General features: G+C 30.8%; 1 protein-coding gene and 1 pseudogene across 1 annotated transcript; one reads left to right on the plus strand and one right to left on the minus strand.

The window, feature by feature from the left end:
• Positions 3390-5477, plus strand: LOC109345975 (zerumbone synthase-like). The gene is made up of 3 exons (XM_019585296.1): positions 3390-3513; positions 3798-3869; positions 4596-5477. The coding sequence occupies exons 1-3, from the start codon at positions 3494-3496 to the stop codon at positions 5398-5400; spliced, it is 897 nt and encodes a 298-aa protein (XP_019440841.1). The 5' UTR covers positions 3390-3493; the 3' UTR covers positions 5401-5477.
• LOC109345974 lies at positions 7257-16568 on the minus strand (annotated as a pseudogene).

Genomic DNA, 17037 nt, shown 5'->3' on the forward strand with positions numbered 1-17037 from the left:
CTTCTTTTCTCCAAATTGTGCAAGTGTTGTGTAATGGCGCAAATATTGAATGATAAACTAGTGTATTATGACAAGGTTGCAACAGAGATGAAGAGATTGAAAAACTTTTCAAAATAATGTATTATGATAACCCAATATCATAAAATATTATGTTTAGCAAGTATATTTCGTTGGAATGCATTATTTTCAAAATATTGTATTCTGAAAACATGTTGTCCGAAATGATTACATATTTTAGTGTATGACTCGTTGTTATATGTTCTATACAACTTCCATGGATACACAAAGGAGAAATATTATTATCATTTTCACCATGATGGTTTTTCCAAGGTTTGAGTCTTACCGATGATGCTCACTAGAGATGACATAACGGACTGCTTGGTTCGTTTTGTCTGTGTCCGTAAATGTCCGCAAAAATTTAAGCAGACACGAACATGCCCACATTATTTTAATGGACAAAATGTTTTGTCTATTTTAAAACGGGCAAATGGACATATTATTCAATAATTAAAAAAATAAGAAAATCATATAATAAATAAAAATAAATTAAATAAAGTACTTGAAGATAAAATATTAATACAAACTTTGATATTTCATATAAAGTTGAACAAATCATATTAAATTATAATTTATTTAAAAATTTCTTAACTTTTTCTTTAAATTATACCCGCAGGCCACCTACATTGCCCAAAGGAAATATTCGCAGATTTGACAGGCAAAGCGGACAAAACAAAACAAGCAAAACTTATATGCTGTGCCCACAAAAAATCCAGGCTATCTGAGCATGCCGGCATACTTAAATAATTTCGTGATTATGGTTATGCATTATTAATATGGGATGAAGTTTTTCCTAATCAGATTGATCTTGCTCATTGAGTTCGTGAAGTTGATTATACATAAGGTTATGTTATCAAGATCACAAGGTCACATGGGTTACTCATAAAAATGGAATTGTATGCTGAGCCAATTAGTTATAGTGATCGACTGATGGGTGGAAACTTATTTTTAAATGTGGTAAACACAATCATGACAACAATATATATGCCAAAATGAAGGTATTGTTAGTGGCTTTGACGGTACTTTGGTGAAAATAAATATTCATTCCTTAAATTTATGAATTAAGTAATTAAAACATAAATAAATCACTAATTTAATTTGTAGCATGATTTTCATATTAATTGTTTTAAGTTTTGAAGGAATCATAATTATTAAAGTTATATTAAATCGTTTATTTTAATTTAATATCACAATATATATATATATATATATAAATTGATCAACACTATCTTCTAAATACTTTTAAAGGATAAAATCCACTTACTCCAGGAGTAAGTTAAAACAACTTACTTTATATCTTAGTTATTCATTCTATGAAAATTTAATAGTTCAGATTTAATAATTAATTTAAATCATATGAACTATTAGATTTTTATAAAATGAATAACTAAGATGTGCTCAAAAAGTAAGGGGATCCTCTATTATTTTTTAATTTAAAGTACATGCATTGCTCCCTTTAAAAACTAATTGTTAAAGAAGATAAACAATCATTTCATATTTTTACAAATTTGTCCTAAAATGAAATAAATAAGTGATTATTTGACTTGAATATATAAAAATTAATTAGTTGATTTGGTAGTTATAGTAATTAGTTAGTAGTTTTTTAAATACATGAAAATAAAAACCAGTCAACCTATTACATAATTTTGAGTGTTTTTTTCTCTTCTCATAATCTTCCTTCTTTCAGAAAGAAAAAAATTGACAATTATTTTTGCTCTCAGTAATTATGAGATGAGAGGCATGCGATGTGTTTTTAATCTCAATTATTGAGTATTTTGATTTCAAATTTTAACTTATAATAAAATAGTGAAAATTATTTTAGTATATTAAATAAAAATAGGAACTAGAATAATGAGAAATTAAAATCAAATAATTATTCTTTAAATGTAATATTATATACTACTGATTTAAATTTAGATTACAATTGTCTTAAACTAAATAATGATTCTATATAATAAAAAACAATCAGTGATCGTGTTAATAAGTCATAATAAGTTGTTTAAAAAATATTGTTTGTTCATCAATATGTCAATTATATTACATTTTGAAAATAAAAAATTATAATTGATAAATATAAAAAAAATGACAACCCATGCATTGCACGTTATAAGAAGTAGTACCATAAAAGTTAAGATTTAGATTTTTCCACTGTGTAATATTTAATCAGGAGAAATTAAGATATTTTTAGTAAAAAAATTGAGATGATTTCTGTTTCAAAAACAATTTTGTACTCTTTAATCTAAGAGAAAAAGATATATATATATATTTTGAAAGTGTAAGAATTTTTATATTATTAATGTATTATTTATCACTTATTTTTAATCATCATTTATTTTTTTTAAATAAAAGTTATACAAATAAATGATAGATAATATACTGATTGTTTATGAATTTTTTACGACACACTCTTCTAAACATAGTAATAAGAGGTGATTGATGGATACATAAAGTTTTCAAGTGGTGACTAGTCCATTTTCAGTTTATCAATTATTATTGAGATAGAGTTTAATATATATAGTATAAAATTAGTATATTATTTATTTGTATTATTATTTTTATTCAAATGTTAATAATAAGTAAATAATAATAATAAGTAATAAATTATACTCATAATTCGGACATCACTAGTGCATATCTTTTCTATGTTAAAGTATCAACGTGGAAGATATATGATTACTTTTTTCTCCTGAAAAGGAAACGAATTAAATGTATATAAGTGAATAATTAGAACTTTGAAAATAATATTAAAATAATCATAATTAACAAAATTTCCATTTAGAGTGCCACTTTTTTTAATTCTCTATATCGAAATAAAAAACATTCAAAGGATACTAATGGATTTTTAAGTTGAAAATACATTAAAATTATAAAAACAGAAAAATAGTCTATGCATATATTTATCTTCATATATAATTGAATCAACTATGAATGAAATTATATTGAACTCAAGTTTAACTTATTTTTTTATAAACTCAACTTTTAGCTTAAATTTAATTCACTTGTTGATGAACAAAGTTTAATAAATTAAATAATAAGTAGAGTTTCAAACAAATACAATTTAAGGATTAAGTTATTCTATAAACATGAATCATGAGAAGAATGACATTCTTTATTAACGGAGAGACATTTGCATGTTTATCTATTTATTTTTAATAACAAAAGTATAATTTATTATAATTAAAAGGATAAATGTGTTTTCTTTTTATTTTATGTTTTTGAAGTAACTGCCTCTGTATTAATGATTATATTAATGATTGATATGCATAGGTAAAATATATTATTTAGCCATATTTACGAAATTACCCTTTCATCCTTTTGTATATTGACAGAGTGACAGTAATAATACAACAACCCCAAGCTAAGGTGAAACTACAATACCCTCCAGTGTGTGTTTCTGAGTGTATCTGCATCTGACTCATATTTTGACAGAAAAGTCATGTTAAGATTTGGTTTGAGGTTTATTTCAAACTTCATTAACTCTTTTTCTGTTTCATGTTTAAAGATAATGAAGTATAGGATGTTCTGTTTTTATTATTCACTATTGAGTCTCTTTAGTATGCTTTTGTTACTGAAAATATTTTTAGATTAAGAAAATGGCTACAAAATTTTCTTGGTTGGAAGAGAAGGACTATCTAGTGTTTTAGAAATTTCATGTTGGTTTTTCTTTCAGCTCTTTTGATTAGTTCTGAGTTATGAATACTATTTCAGCTTAATGTGTCTTTGGTAATTGTTAAAAACAGAGGAAATGTTTCATATTCAAAGGGTTTGTTTGCTGAGAGCTTCCACAGATTGTTGTCTACTCATACTGAAAGGTATGTGGAAAAGTTATTCTTCATATTCTCTAATCTCAGGTTTACATTTCCTTTTCTATTTATCAATTGGATTGCATGTTGTTATTGTTCTGATCAGACAGAGAACAATCACCGGGGAATGAATGTTTATGATAGAGCATCATGGCATCGTTCGATCCATGAGTGACTATGCATGCTTGATAAGTTTATAATCTGTAGTCCTTTCACTGTTATTTATCACAGATTTATAATTTGTAGTTTAACATCTCTTGGATATTAAATAGGAATTTCAATTTGAAGCCATTTCATGTGTACATAAGAATTAATTTAATATATGCATAGTAGTCTTAACTAGCATACAAATGCATTTTGCTAACTTTTTTTTACTGCTACTTGAGCTCTTTTTTCTTTCATTTGAGTTTGTATATTCCTTAGATGCATTGGTGCTTTTGTGAAAGTAGAGGATTACAATTATAAACAATGATTAATCACATAGTCACATGTAAGACTTTCAGGTCCGTTTGCGAGTTGGACTTTGGATGTCAGGGAATGAAAAATGAAGTATCGGGATCCATGAAATACACATGTGGGATGACCCTGAAGCCTTTCCTTTCCTTTCATTTCACTCCAAAACCTAACTCGCAAACAGACCCTCAAGATTTTCGGCATACAACAAATGTTCTCAAGACAAGATAGACCATCCTTGTTGTTTATGTCATTAATTCACATTTGATGTTTGTGGTCTAGGAAGCTAGAAGACAAAGTAGCATTGATCACTGGTGCAGCTACTGGAATTGGAAAGGCTGTAGCAACAAAATTTATCAACAATGGGGCCAAAGTTATCATTGCTGATATTCAACAACAACTTGGCCAAGACACTGCAAAAGAGCTAGGACCTAATGCAACCTTCATAACTTGTGATGTAACTATAGAATCAGACATATCAGATGCTGTCGATTTCGCCATTTCGGAATACAAACAGCTTGATATAATGTACAACAATGCAGGGATACCATGCAGAACTCCTCCAAGCATTGTTGACCTTGATCTAGCAGTGTTTGACAAAGTCATGGACATAAATGTTCGCGGGGTTGTCGCGGGTATGAAACACGCTGCTCGTGTCATGATTCCGCGTGGAATCGGGTCCATTCTCTGCACAGCAAGTGTAACTGGAGTGATGGGTGGGATGGCTCAGCATACATACTCAATATCCAAGTCTGCTGTTATAGGCATTGTGAAATGTATGGCTTCAGAGTTAAGCAAGCATGGAATTAGAGTTAATTCTATATCACCTTTTGCTATTCCTACTGCTTTTGTCATGAATGAAATGAGTCAGATATATTCACACCTTGATGCTCAGAAAATTGTAGAGATTGTTCATAATAGTGGTGTGCTGAAAGGAGCAAATTGTGAACCAAATGATGTTGCTAATGCAGCACTTTATCTTGCATCTGATGAAGCCAAATATGTTAGTGGACAAAATTTGGTTGTGGATGGAGGTATTACATCTTTTAAGAATTTGGAGTTTCCTGCACCAGATCAAGTGTTGTAGAAGTTTGTGTCATGCATTGTTAGGAAAAGGTTTAGACAATGATGAAAAACATCTTCCAATGTTGTAGAAGTTTGTGTCAATGTGTAGGCAAAATGAGACAGCTTTCAGTTCAATTCTCAAGTTTAAAAAATAGAAAAAACTTCAAATAGTCTAAAAAATATGAAATGTGACTAAATTAATCATTTTAACATTTTTATAACTTTTATGAAGACTATTTTGGTTGACATTTATGATATTGAGTACTAATTTGAATTATTTTTTTGTGTGGATGAAAATGATACACATGAAATTTAAATTTATAAGGAATAATTTGTATATTCCCTCCTAAAAATTTTGTACAACATTTACCACTTCCATCATAACTCTATTAACTTAACAATAATTGAAACGGGGACTTGATTCATCCCTTTCAGAAAGGGAAATAGAAAATCCAAACCATAGAGTCAACAATTATAAGATACCACAAAAATAGTTCATAAAATGAAGAAACAATATATGATTATAGTAGTAGTAGTGAAATGATTCACACCAAGTGGGGCAATCAAATTCAACTAGTGAGAATGACCCATCAAAGCTTTCTTTATTAGAAATAGACTCTAATTCACATGCCATGTTCAACAAAATGTCACCAACATCTCTTTGCTTCTTTAGAAAAAATAAACTCACAAACAATATTAATCTATTCATTGATTCCATTCAATGATTCAAAGATACCACCATTATCAATACCGATGGTTGCAATACTTTATATCACATATTAAAAGTATTATTAATAAGGTAGTGGTGATCAAATCATATTCATACAATGACTAAATGGATGGTTCACAAATTAAATATTAATATAGTAGTGAAATTATATATATATATATATATTATACTTAGAAAAATAATAAAGAAAATAATAAATATTTTTATTTACACCACTTGACAACAAAATATGTTTCTGTTGTTGAACCATATTTTAGAGGTATAAATAAAATTGGTGTCATATTTAAATATCCATAATAATATTTTGATAAAAATTAAGGTATTTTTATTTTATTTTAAAGGCAAAACGAAAGCTAGCTGATATAATCGGTATACTACTCTTATAAATTAGTTCATTATCGTTGCATTAATATGATTATATAATCGATATAATTATTATATTATATTAATATATAATCTGATTCAACATTTTTCAATCGAATAGATGAATATGTTTTTTTTTAGAACTATGGAAATGAATATAAGAAATATGACATGTGTAAGTAAATATATATATTATTTTATTCTTATGATAACAACTGCACAAGCAACATCAGCTTTTTTGAAATTTGTAAAGTGTGAATGAATTTGGTTTTCAAACTTGGGTTTTAATAAAGGTGACTTTATAGAAATTAAAATAAATATTTTTAAACCTTTTTGTTGGTAAAATAAATTTTGTTTGTATAAGTTCAATTGCGATCAAAAGAATAGTTTATCTTTAATACTTATGACTCAGTTCTGATAAAAAACTCCATGATTGAGCAATTTTTGTTAAAATGTACAAAATATACCAAACTCAACTTTAACACTTAAATAATATGATTTGGAAACACTGCATCAACATGAACCAGGAACCAGCCACAGTGCAATGATTTTAAGTTTGCAATGACTATGCTCATTTCAACTTTAAATGTTATTATTATCCTTAAGTATCCAGTTTATACATCAAGAAAATTGACATTATAAAACTAATTTATCTCAAATCATTGGGTGATCAAACAAGGTTCCTTAAATTTTCAAGGTACTTTCAATTCTGGCTTATTAACACATGCAACAAGCTCAAAGAATAGTATGAAAGATATTATCTACACATTCATTATTACTTAATAGGATAGAATGGCCATGTCTGGTAGTATTATTAATTGTTCTACCACAATCATGAGTATTTTTCACAAGTACTAGGAAGAATTATTTCTTAAAACCAGACATAAAGGTTTGTGTTTTCAACATTCATACAAACTCATGAATTATACGAACGGAATGCGAAGCATATCAGAACCAGAAATGAACCAAACGACAAAAGCCTGCATTACCACGAAAAGAGAACAGAAATAGATGCACCAATCTTGCAAGTAGTGTATGGTGTAAGAAAGGGTGAGGAACTCAGAGATAAGACAATGACTAAAGGCTTGTAGGATCAACTGATTTTCTCCAATTGAGATTTGTTAATACCATCCTTTGGACATATGATTATCTTTTGCACCATGGATGACTGAAAATCCCTGCACAGTTTAATGATACAATACAAAGTTAGCATAAAAAACAAAAGCCAAGTAATTTACCAAAGCAAAGGCACTTAATTTTTAAGGAACTGTTAATTAACTAAAAGTAGTGCACTAATAAGTAAGCGAAAAATTCCATTAAGAGTTGGTTTTTTGGTTAAAAAGTTGACATTATTTGATTTAGGAAAATACCATATTCACATTGCTGAAATGTTGGTGGTAAATTTTCAAAGGCATGTGTGTAAACAGAAAATAAAATAAAAACAGCAGTGCTTTTGTCTTTCTTCTTATGTACACAGGGAAAACAATTTTTAAAATGCAAGTGCAGTGTTACAAGTATGAAAACTGTTATTTATGATATGTAGAAAACATGCATAGAGAAGTAATACCAAAGTTAAACCTACATAATCTTGTTTCCATATGATACTATAGTTGATTTCACTACTTAACTGCCATGGGTAATCCCCTAACAGGGTCATAAAACCATCATCATCTATGTTGGTCAGATGCCATCCACTGCTTCCATTAACTAAGCTTCCTCCGAAATCAAACATCGAGTCGAGTTTGGAGATAAGTTCATCATAGCCAGCAAAATGTTTGAGGTCAATTGCTCTTCCGAGCGCAGTTCCTTGCTTAAGCACCTGAAATAGGTAGTTGCTTTGGCTCAGATTTCTGAACACCTAAAGTTTGTTTCAACTTCAAGCAGATGTTTCTATAATTTTATCACAATGCATCACAGGTTCAATTCCTCACCTATCTATATACCAAGATGCTTTGACAGTCACGTCAGAAGGACCTAACATACCTAAACAGGACCATTTATATCGAACTGACCCTTTCCGGGGAATGATCCCCTCCCATGTGGGTTTTTCCAAATGGCAGAGTCATGTGACAATGCACTGGGCTGCACACATACTTGTACTGCGCATGGTGCTAACGTCTCATTGTCTATCCTCTTTTACATGGTTCTATCATCCGAAAACTACCATGAGAGTTATCGACATACTTCCCAAAGCACCGAAAAGCAGAACAAAATAAGAAGAAAAACACTGAAAAAGAATCCTACAAACATTTTTGTTAGAAGCACAAATTACACAACAATGAGAAATGTTCTACAAGGTTCAATAAAATCAAATCAATCCATGGTTAAATCATAAATGCTTTTTACCTTAGTGCAACTCCTCCTATCAACCAAGTGACACTTCTTGCGTTTTTTCTCTGAGGTAAGAACTGCAACACTGTCATATGGTTTTGTAGTTGGAATAGTTGCATAAATGCTTGTCTGAGACATTGGAGGAATAGAAATGAGACTAGAAATCTGGCTGAAAACAGCAAATTGTGGTGACGGGAGCTCCATTTGGGTATTAGTTAAGTTAACCCCGAAAAGCTTAAGAAGGCCAGGTCGGCCAAACGAAACATAATTTTCTTCTTTAGATTCAGAAGGCCATCCCTTGGATACAGAACCAGTTGAGTTCATATTTGAACTTGAAGTTGAGATGTCTTCATGTGGAAATGACGCTGATATGCCGAGAGGTTGGCGAGGAGGGTCTTGCATGACAAAGGGAAGCTTATTCTCCAATCCTAACCATGCATCTTTGGAAGGTGGTGGTTTTTGTGAAGGCTGTGGAGAACCTATATTGATGTAATCTTTACCTTGTAAGACCCTTTCCCCTCTCTGAGATGCAGGCTTGGCAGAATTCCGAACTATGTCTGATACCAACAAGATACTTCAACTAGTCACATGGTCATATATTATCATAAACATGAAAAGTTATTATAACATCGCATCTTGTAGCTTTCTTGAATCAAGAGAATTCCATAGGTATCTCAAATGTGAGAATTGAATATATAAGAACTAACCATCCTTAGAAAAGCTACTTAATCCAGGACATAGCAGATTCGGTACGCGTGCCTTCTTTGGTAGGGGGAGAATGGGAATGGGTTTCTTCATGGCAGACTTTAAGGGCTCAATCCACCATGGACAAACCCTTTCAGGGATCATATACTTATTTGGTATAGCATCCCATTGCACCTAACAAGAGATGAAAATTAAAATGAATCAGAGTAGAATAAAACAGAAAAGTATTATAGTTTATAACTTGAAGGAACTAAATTTAGAGAATCAGAAAGGATGTGATACCTCAAGACATCTCCATGTCGAACCAGGCCATCTGATGCTATCGATATCTCCAATACTTATTATCGAACCTACATATCTGGTTACACAAAAAAGGTCAAGACCTGGTTACAAAGATTTTCCTTGTAGACACTATAATTACCATAAAAAGCATTTGTACTTCTATTTTCCAAGGTATAAGGGGCATTTCAGAATAAACCATTCATGACTCTCAGCCAAACTTTTGGCATCTTCACCTTCTTATGGAATCTTCAACTTCAATTTGCATTTGTACTCTCATTCCATTTGAATAGTCCACTACAGATGACTTCATGTAGTGCTGCACAGGAACAATAAATTCAAAGGGATTCATCCTGCAAAAGAATGAAAGATGTGGGTAACAGTTCTTTCTACAAACTCGCGAAAAACATATGCTCGGAGTGTGTATGTATATCTGCAATGCGAGAAAAGTAGGCATATCCATTTGAATTTTCAATCAAATGAATCTTGAACATCTCACCAAGGGTGGTAGTAGACAGTAAACATGGATCCTGTGGCAACAGCATGAGAAGCAGTAGTCAATATTCCAAGTTGCATGCTATGACTCGATAAAAGAGAAATAGACGCAGATTCTTTATTATGCCGTCTCTTTGCTCGACGAATTCCAATATGAAGTTCTCCATTTTCCCCACTGCAGTAACACAAGTACTGTCTTGGTTAGTGACACCTTCATTATCATTGTCATGTAATGGTTCACTAAACAATCTCACTCATTTAGAATCTTACAATGCTTATTAGTTCATAACATTTGTTAAGTAACTAACCACCCAAACCCCAAGCCAGTGACATTCTTTATCATTGCTTTAAAATCATTAATCTTCATTGTAGAAGTTAAAGGAGAGGGGCAGGATAGCAATTTAAATATACTTCCGCATATTAACTAATATAAAAAACCTTTATCCCACACTAGATGAGGTCGGTTAATGTTATTTCATGAAACTCGTGTCTAAAAATCTTTGTGCCAATTATTTTTTGATCAATGGGTCTTGAACAAGTTCCAAGACAGTCTAAAATGTTTTTATTTCCAAACCAAAAAAATATAGTATACAAAATGAGTGGCATCATTCATATGGAATTCACGAGAGCAACCATTGTCCCATAATTTGTACTATTTCATATGTCATCAATTATGATTAGTCGAAATAAATATATTTAAATTAAAGTTTTAACTATTAAGTATTTTTCTAACTAATCACAACTGATACTACATGAAGTAACACAAATTGTAGCATAGAAGATGTACTCCCGGAATTCACTCCCCAAGAATAGTAGATACAGGGAACTGATAATAACAAATTTAGAGGTATCCAAATGAATTAAAAAACATGGTGAAGAGACAGATATAGAGAGAACCTAAGAAAAATGCATGCATCTCCAGCAAGAAGCTTTTTTGAATTGACAAATGTGCTCCAACCGCTAGTAAGCAAGTGACGTTTTGGCTCACCTGCATTTCATTTTATACAACTTTTAAGCCACAATTAGAAAACATAAGGCACTTTAAGCTTTAACAGTGATGATTACATTGTAGAATAGCTTACTCAAATTTAAATAATGATCACAATCCAAACTCTTCTCTTGATCATATCATTAACAATATTGTATGCAATTTGCCCAAGCATAACATGTCCAAACAGAGCATAACCAGAAGCAATGATGCCTTGCTAGCCAAGACAGATGATGTTGCAGCCAGGCCTAAGCAGGGATTGTCCATGATCAGGGACAATAACCACACTGCCAAGAAAGTTGATGCACCATTCCTGGCTTCCACCTTGCTCCTGACCGAGCCAGATCAGATGCATCAGCACCAGGCCAGGGCGCATCAGGTGCACCAGCACCAGGCCAGGGCATATTAGGTGTGCAAACATCAGACCCAGGCACATCAGCACCGATCTGCCTTAGGCACACATCAGGTCACTCAAGCCTCACATAAAGGCAAGGCCACTTAGGGCACTCATCAAATCAAAGTTCAGGCTAGGCATGACATTCTAGGCAGAATTAAGGGCTTAGGATTAATGGGCTTTTCATTACTTGCAGCCCAAGCTATCATTGTTTTAGTGTTTTTCATCATATTTAACATATGTAAAATGTGTTAATTAGTTAATTGATTAGTTAGGCAAGTTTGTTAACAAGTTGTTGTGAGTTCTCTTGCCTTTAAGTTTAGCATTTCATTTTTGTATTATCATCAAGTTCAATTCTAATAAAAGTAAAAGCATTCTATTTATTCTTCATTTCTTTTGTTCTCAAGAACTTCTCAATCAAGAAGAAGTTCTGATTTTCATTCCTTCATTCATCTTTTCTTTGACTTACCACGATATTTATGCGTAAAATGCCACTCAAATCCATGCAAGTCCTTTGCAACCAGTTCTTGTGTTGGTGTTTGGAGAGTCATGTCCTATCAAAGACATGATAGCAAATGATAAAAGATTGATGAAATTTAAATAGAAAAAATGCTGACCAAGACTAACCAAATCAGTAACTCATGTTAATTCTTTCTTTAATGCAAGCCACATGTTAACAGCATAAATATGTTTCTGGATGAAATTGGTCTCAGTGTTAAGGAGTTTAGTTTTCCTTAACTAAGGTCTCACATATCCAAGTTTTGCACATGATAAAAATAATTGTTGAGAGAATTTTGTCTTTTAAACTAGTCTTCCCAACTTTGACTTAAATTACTTGAACTCCAAAGTGATTTCCAATATTCAATATCTCAAGTCATTTTATTGGTCTAAGTCAACCATAAATTTTTCGAAATTTCGAGTCAAATAATAATTGGGATATCCCCACTTCAAAACCAAACAAAAAATCAATCTAATTGCATTTTATTACACTTAACACTCAAAATTTTTTTGATGATTCAAGCAATTTTTTAGGGGATAAAAAGTCACACCAATCACAACAAGTAATACATAAGGCGGCAACAAGATATTAGATGTACTCCCTTTTCTAAATCAACGTTTTCTAAATTAGAAAGGTTGTTCCAACTGGACAAGGATTCGAACTAGAAGTGGAGGGAAGTGTATTTGTTATCCTAAATGTGTATCACTTGCTATGATTGGTTACAAAAAAAATATATTTAATTTAAAAATTTGATAATTAAATATTTTTTGGACCAATCACAAGAGATGACACATGAAATGACACATTTTTTATGATGTGTTCTCCATTCTATAACATCATTTTCTAGATTAGATAGGTTGTTCCAACTGGTAGAGTTGAAGACAAGGATTCAAACCAGAGGAGGGAGGCATTCATTAGCATGCAGTTTTGGAATAGACAATCCACCATGTGGACTTGTATCCGATGCAGTTAGTATCTTAATAAAGGAGCAGGAACTAGTTCTTTGAGGAATCTGATAAGTTTCTTCTTCATCTTCTGAGATAATTTCATTTTGCTGCAAAAATTGAAAGCAATAACTGCTTCAATGATTTCATCATTATGTATGTGTTAGAGTGCCCACACACTCAAAAAGAAAAAAAGTAAAATGGTAAAATATTGAATGAGAAATTAACCAACCTTGAGTTCTGGAACTAAAGTAATTTGAGCAAAAACCTCATCTGAGTTAGCTTCAGCCTATAAAACCAAATAAGAACATTGCTTTCAATATGTAATAAACATCTTAAGTAAATAAAGACATTAATCTATGTAGAAATATGACACCACCTTTAACTGGACACACATAACCCTGCAGAGGATCTTAGAAGGTAAATCATATGCAGGAATATCCATGTGACCATCTTGCTGATGTTGAGTAAATGCAACAACCTAATCCAGATTTCAAACCAATATTTATGTTCAAAACCATATCAACCAAATGAACAAACAAGTATACTATACCACAATTTTGGTTAGCACAAGCAACTGTTCAATATAGCATACTTTTGAGAAACAATACAAACAACACTTTTGAAGTTAAGTATAGCTTGTATATTCAAATAAAACCATTGTTTTAAAAATTAGACATGATCCCCTAGTTGAACCATCAACCACTATGTCTCTAGTTGATACATTTCTTGTTATCAAAACCATGCAAAAAATACTAACGAGATATTGATCTAGTTGTATCAAGTCTCAAAAAATATTATGTATCATATTAGATCAAAAGTCAAAAGTTAGATTCATCATAATTTAAGGGCAAAACTAAATATTAAACTAGGCCTGTAATATAAGTATCCTAACATAACCATCCTAGTGTAAATTTATCTCTTTTTCTTTTTTTAGTACATATTGTAAATCTATTTCTGATCATAATGGACTTCTTTCAAATTCAACTTTTCAAACTATAATCTTAGCACACAATTAATTTGAGAGTGAAACTCACTTTACATATTTAAAACCATAATCTTAGCAAATGTATGCATAAATAAAAATCTACATTCATGTCCTTAATTATAGTTTAACAAAAAAAAAAGGTATTTTTTAGAAAAAAGTTACTCATATAAGAACGACCAGAATAATAAGTTTATGACCATAACTCATATAAGAACGACCAGAATAATAAATTTATGTCATAGAATAATAACTCGAAAATGAAATATTAAGCTTAAAAATTATTAATGATAACTTGATCACTTAAAGAGTAATGTACATTTGTCATTTAATAATAACCATATCATATTTTTTAAGAAAACAAATGTTATACATAATGTTTTAGTTATTTAATATTTTATCAAATTTACAATTAAATGTATTATATTTAAGTGAACTCAAAGGAAAAAATATAGTAACAGGATATATAACTTTCCTCTTTTAATAAAAAGTAAATGTACATTTAATATATGACACCTTTAATTTCCTGCCTTCCCGGTTCTAGACAGCATTCTTAATTAATGAGTGTTTCAATTTTCCCTGTGCGGCCACATAAAAAGAACTTCCCAAGCATAAAAGACAGATATCCTGTTCTCAAATATTCATGTTCTCATGTTTTAAACCAATCAAATTCCACCAATTAAGATAAAAAAAATATGTTTTGTTTTTATGTTTTTTCTTTTTAAGTATGTGGCAATTTTCAATTAGTTAGGGACACAATGAAATACAAAAAGTAGAACATTTGATCCTCATCCAAAAATACAACCCATAAACATAGCTCAAAATAACTAAGCAGACACTGACCAAGGGAGTGGTACTAAGATAATTATCCAAATTCTTCATTAATAATTTATATATATATATATATTTATATTTATACATATATGTTTCTACTCTCAGGATTTGACTTATGTGACAACATTGTTATTGTAAAAAATGATAACAATTATTATAGATCATTAGATCTTATTTGAATGGTGGATTAAAGAAGTGATCATAAATCAATAACTAGCTTTTAATTTTATTATTCTCATACTTTTTATTTTGTTTTTAAAATATGTAGTGACCATAAATAGTGGTTGATACAAATTAATGTATCCAAAATAGAAATTTCATTTCTCAATTATGTAATTGGAAGACAAATGTTATTTAAAGACATTTCTAAATATTTAATTCTTATTTCAGTTATGTTGTGGAAAAGATGAGTTACTTTTTAATCCTAGACTCTATGGACTCACGCTAATGGATTGTGAGAGGAGAAATAAATGTATCATATTATAATTTATTTAATTCAAAACATAAAAAATTTAAATTTTTAATATTTTTTCATGCCACTTGTTGAAATCTGAACCCAATTTAAAAGGGAGGAAAGAAAAAAATAAAGTGTATTTTATAACTTTAAAATTATATTTTAAGACCTAACTCGTAATACTTTAGGATGCCATAAGAGAAAAAATATGAAATTAAGAAGGTGGAGATGAATGAAACCTGCTCCAAGTGACCTTGAGGGAAGTAGAAAATCTTCTCTCCAACGCGAGGAACATAAACACATGGCCCAGCACATAAACGCCACAGTTCTGCTTTCAACTCATTTTTAACACCTATAACAAGTAAGAACACACTATTTTTATTAAAAACACATAATGTTATAGCACAAGGACAAGACACACGATCAGAACAATATCGATTGCAACGAACCTGCCAGTTCTAATATGAACAAATTGAACATCAATTATTCATTAATCAGTTAATAGAACTTCAAAGATACAGTGCATTAATCCACATCAGTGATTTAAAATGCATTGCAATTGCACTCCAATATTGAGGTTTTGATACTCAACCCACTAATAATATGAACAAATTGAACATCTATTATTGATTATTACTGTATCACACATGATGTTTTAAGTTGTGGTTGTATTTATCGTTATTGCAGTAATTACGGTGTGAATTATTTTGTGAGTAAAAAATATTTTTGATATTAGTGAGGTGTAATGCAGCTCGATGCGGTTGTGTTTCAACCTAATAGGGTCCGATACAGTTGCATTAGGCCCGTTGCAGTTGCATCATTGTGATTCGGTATCACATTGTAATATGGTGTGATGCGATTACGACGATCAATAGAAGTACAATATTGTGGCTGCAGCACATGATACAATTTGTAATTTAAAACACTCACACATGTTAAGAAAATTTGTAAAATGATATATGAATTTCTTTTTTTTATAAGCATGCAGTTGACTAGAAACTTATACCTTGGTTATGGTGATTAGCGGAGGAAGAACCACCGCAAGCACCACCATAGTTAGAGTCTCCATTCCCTTCACCGATCACACAATCCATCTTCTCCTGCATCTTCCTCCTCACTGAATAGAAATAAAAGCAAAGCAAACAAATATATATAATTATATATAGAGGGAAAAAAGACAGAAGAAGGTTAAAAAACGGGGAAAAAGAACAAAAGACAAACGAAAATTAAGAAGAGGGTGTCCTAAGGAGAAAACAAAAACGCTTCACACCATATATCACTCAAGGCTTTCTTTTTTCACACTATTCTGACCACCTTTGTTACGGTTAGTTTCTCTCTCTCTCTCTCTCTCTCTACAACTCTCACACCATCTTCCATTAACGTAAGGCATGAACATGCGCGTTTTCCTGTACGGGTAGTTGCAGAGTAAGGAGAGTGAGCACAGATGCAAAAGAAAAAGCGAATAACAGAATAAGGTTTCTCTCTCGTCAGGGTTTTATGTATCACTAAACTAGTAGTAGTACACTTGCAAAGTTTGAAGGAACAATTAGATGCATAATTTTATTATAATTAAAATGATAAATATATTAAGAAAAGTTGTATTTTATTTTTTTATGTTTTGAAGTACTTAACACTCAATTAATAACTGGAATCCTTAA

Source organism: Lupinus angustifolius, chromosome LG04 (assembly GCF_001865875.1).
Source record: "Lupinus angustifolius cultivar Tanjil chromosome LG04, LupAngTanjil_v1.0, whole genome shotgun sequence".
Classification (NCBI taxonomy): Eukaryota; Viridiplantae; Streptophyta; class Magnoliopsida; order Fabales; family Fabaceae; genus Lupinus; species Lupinus angustifolius.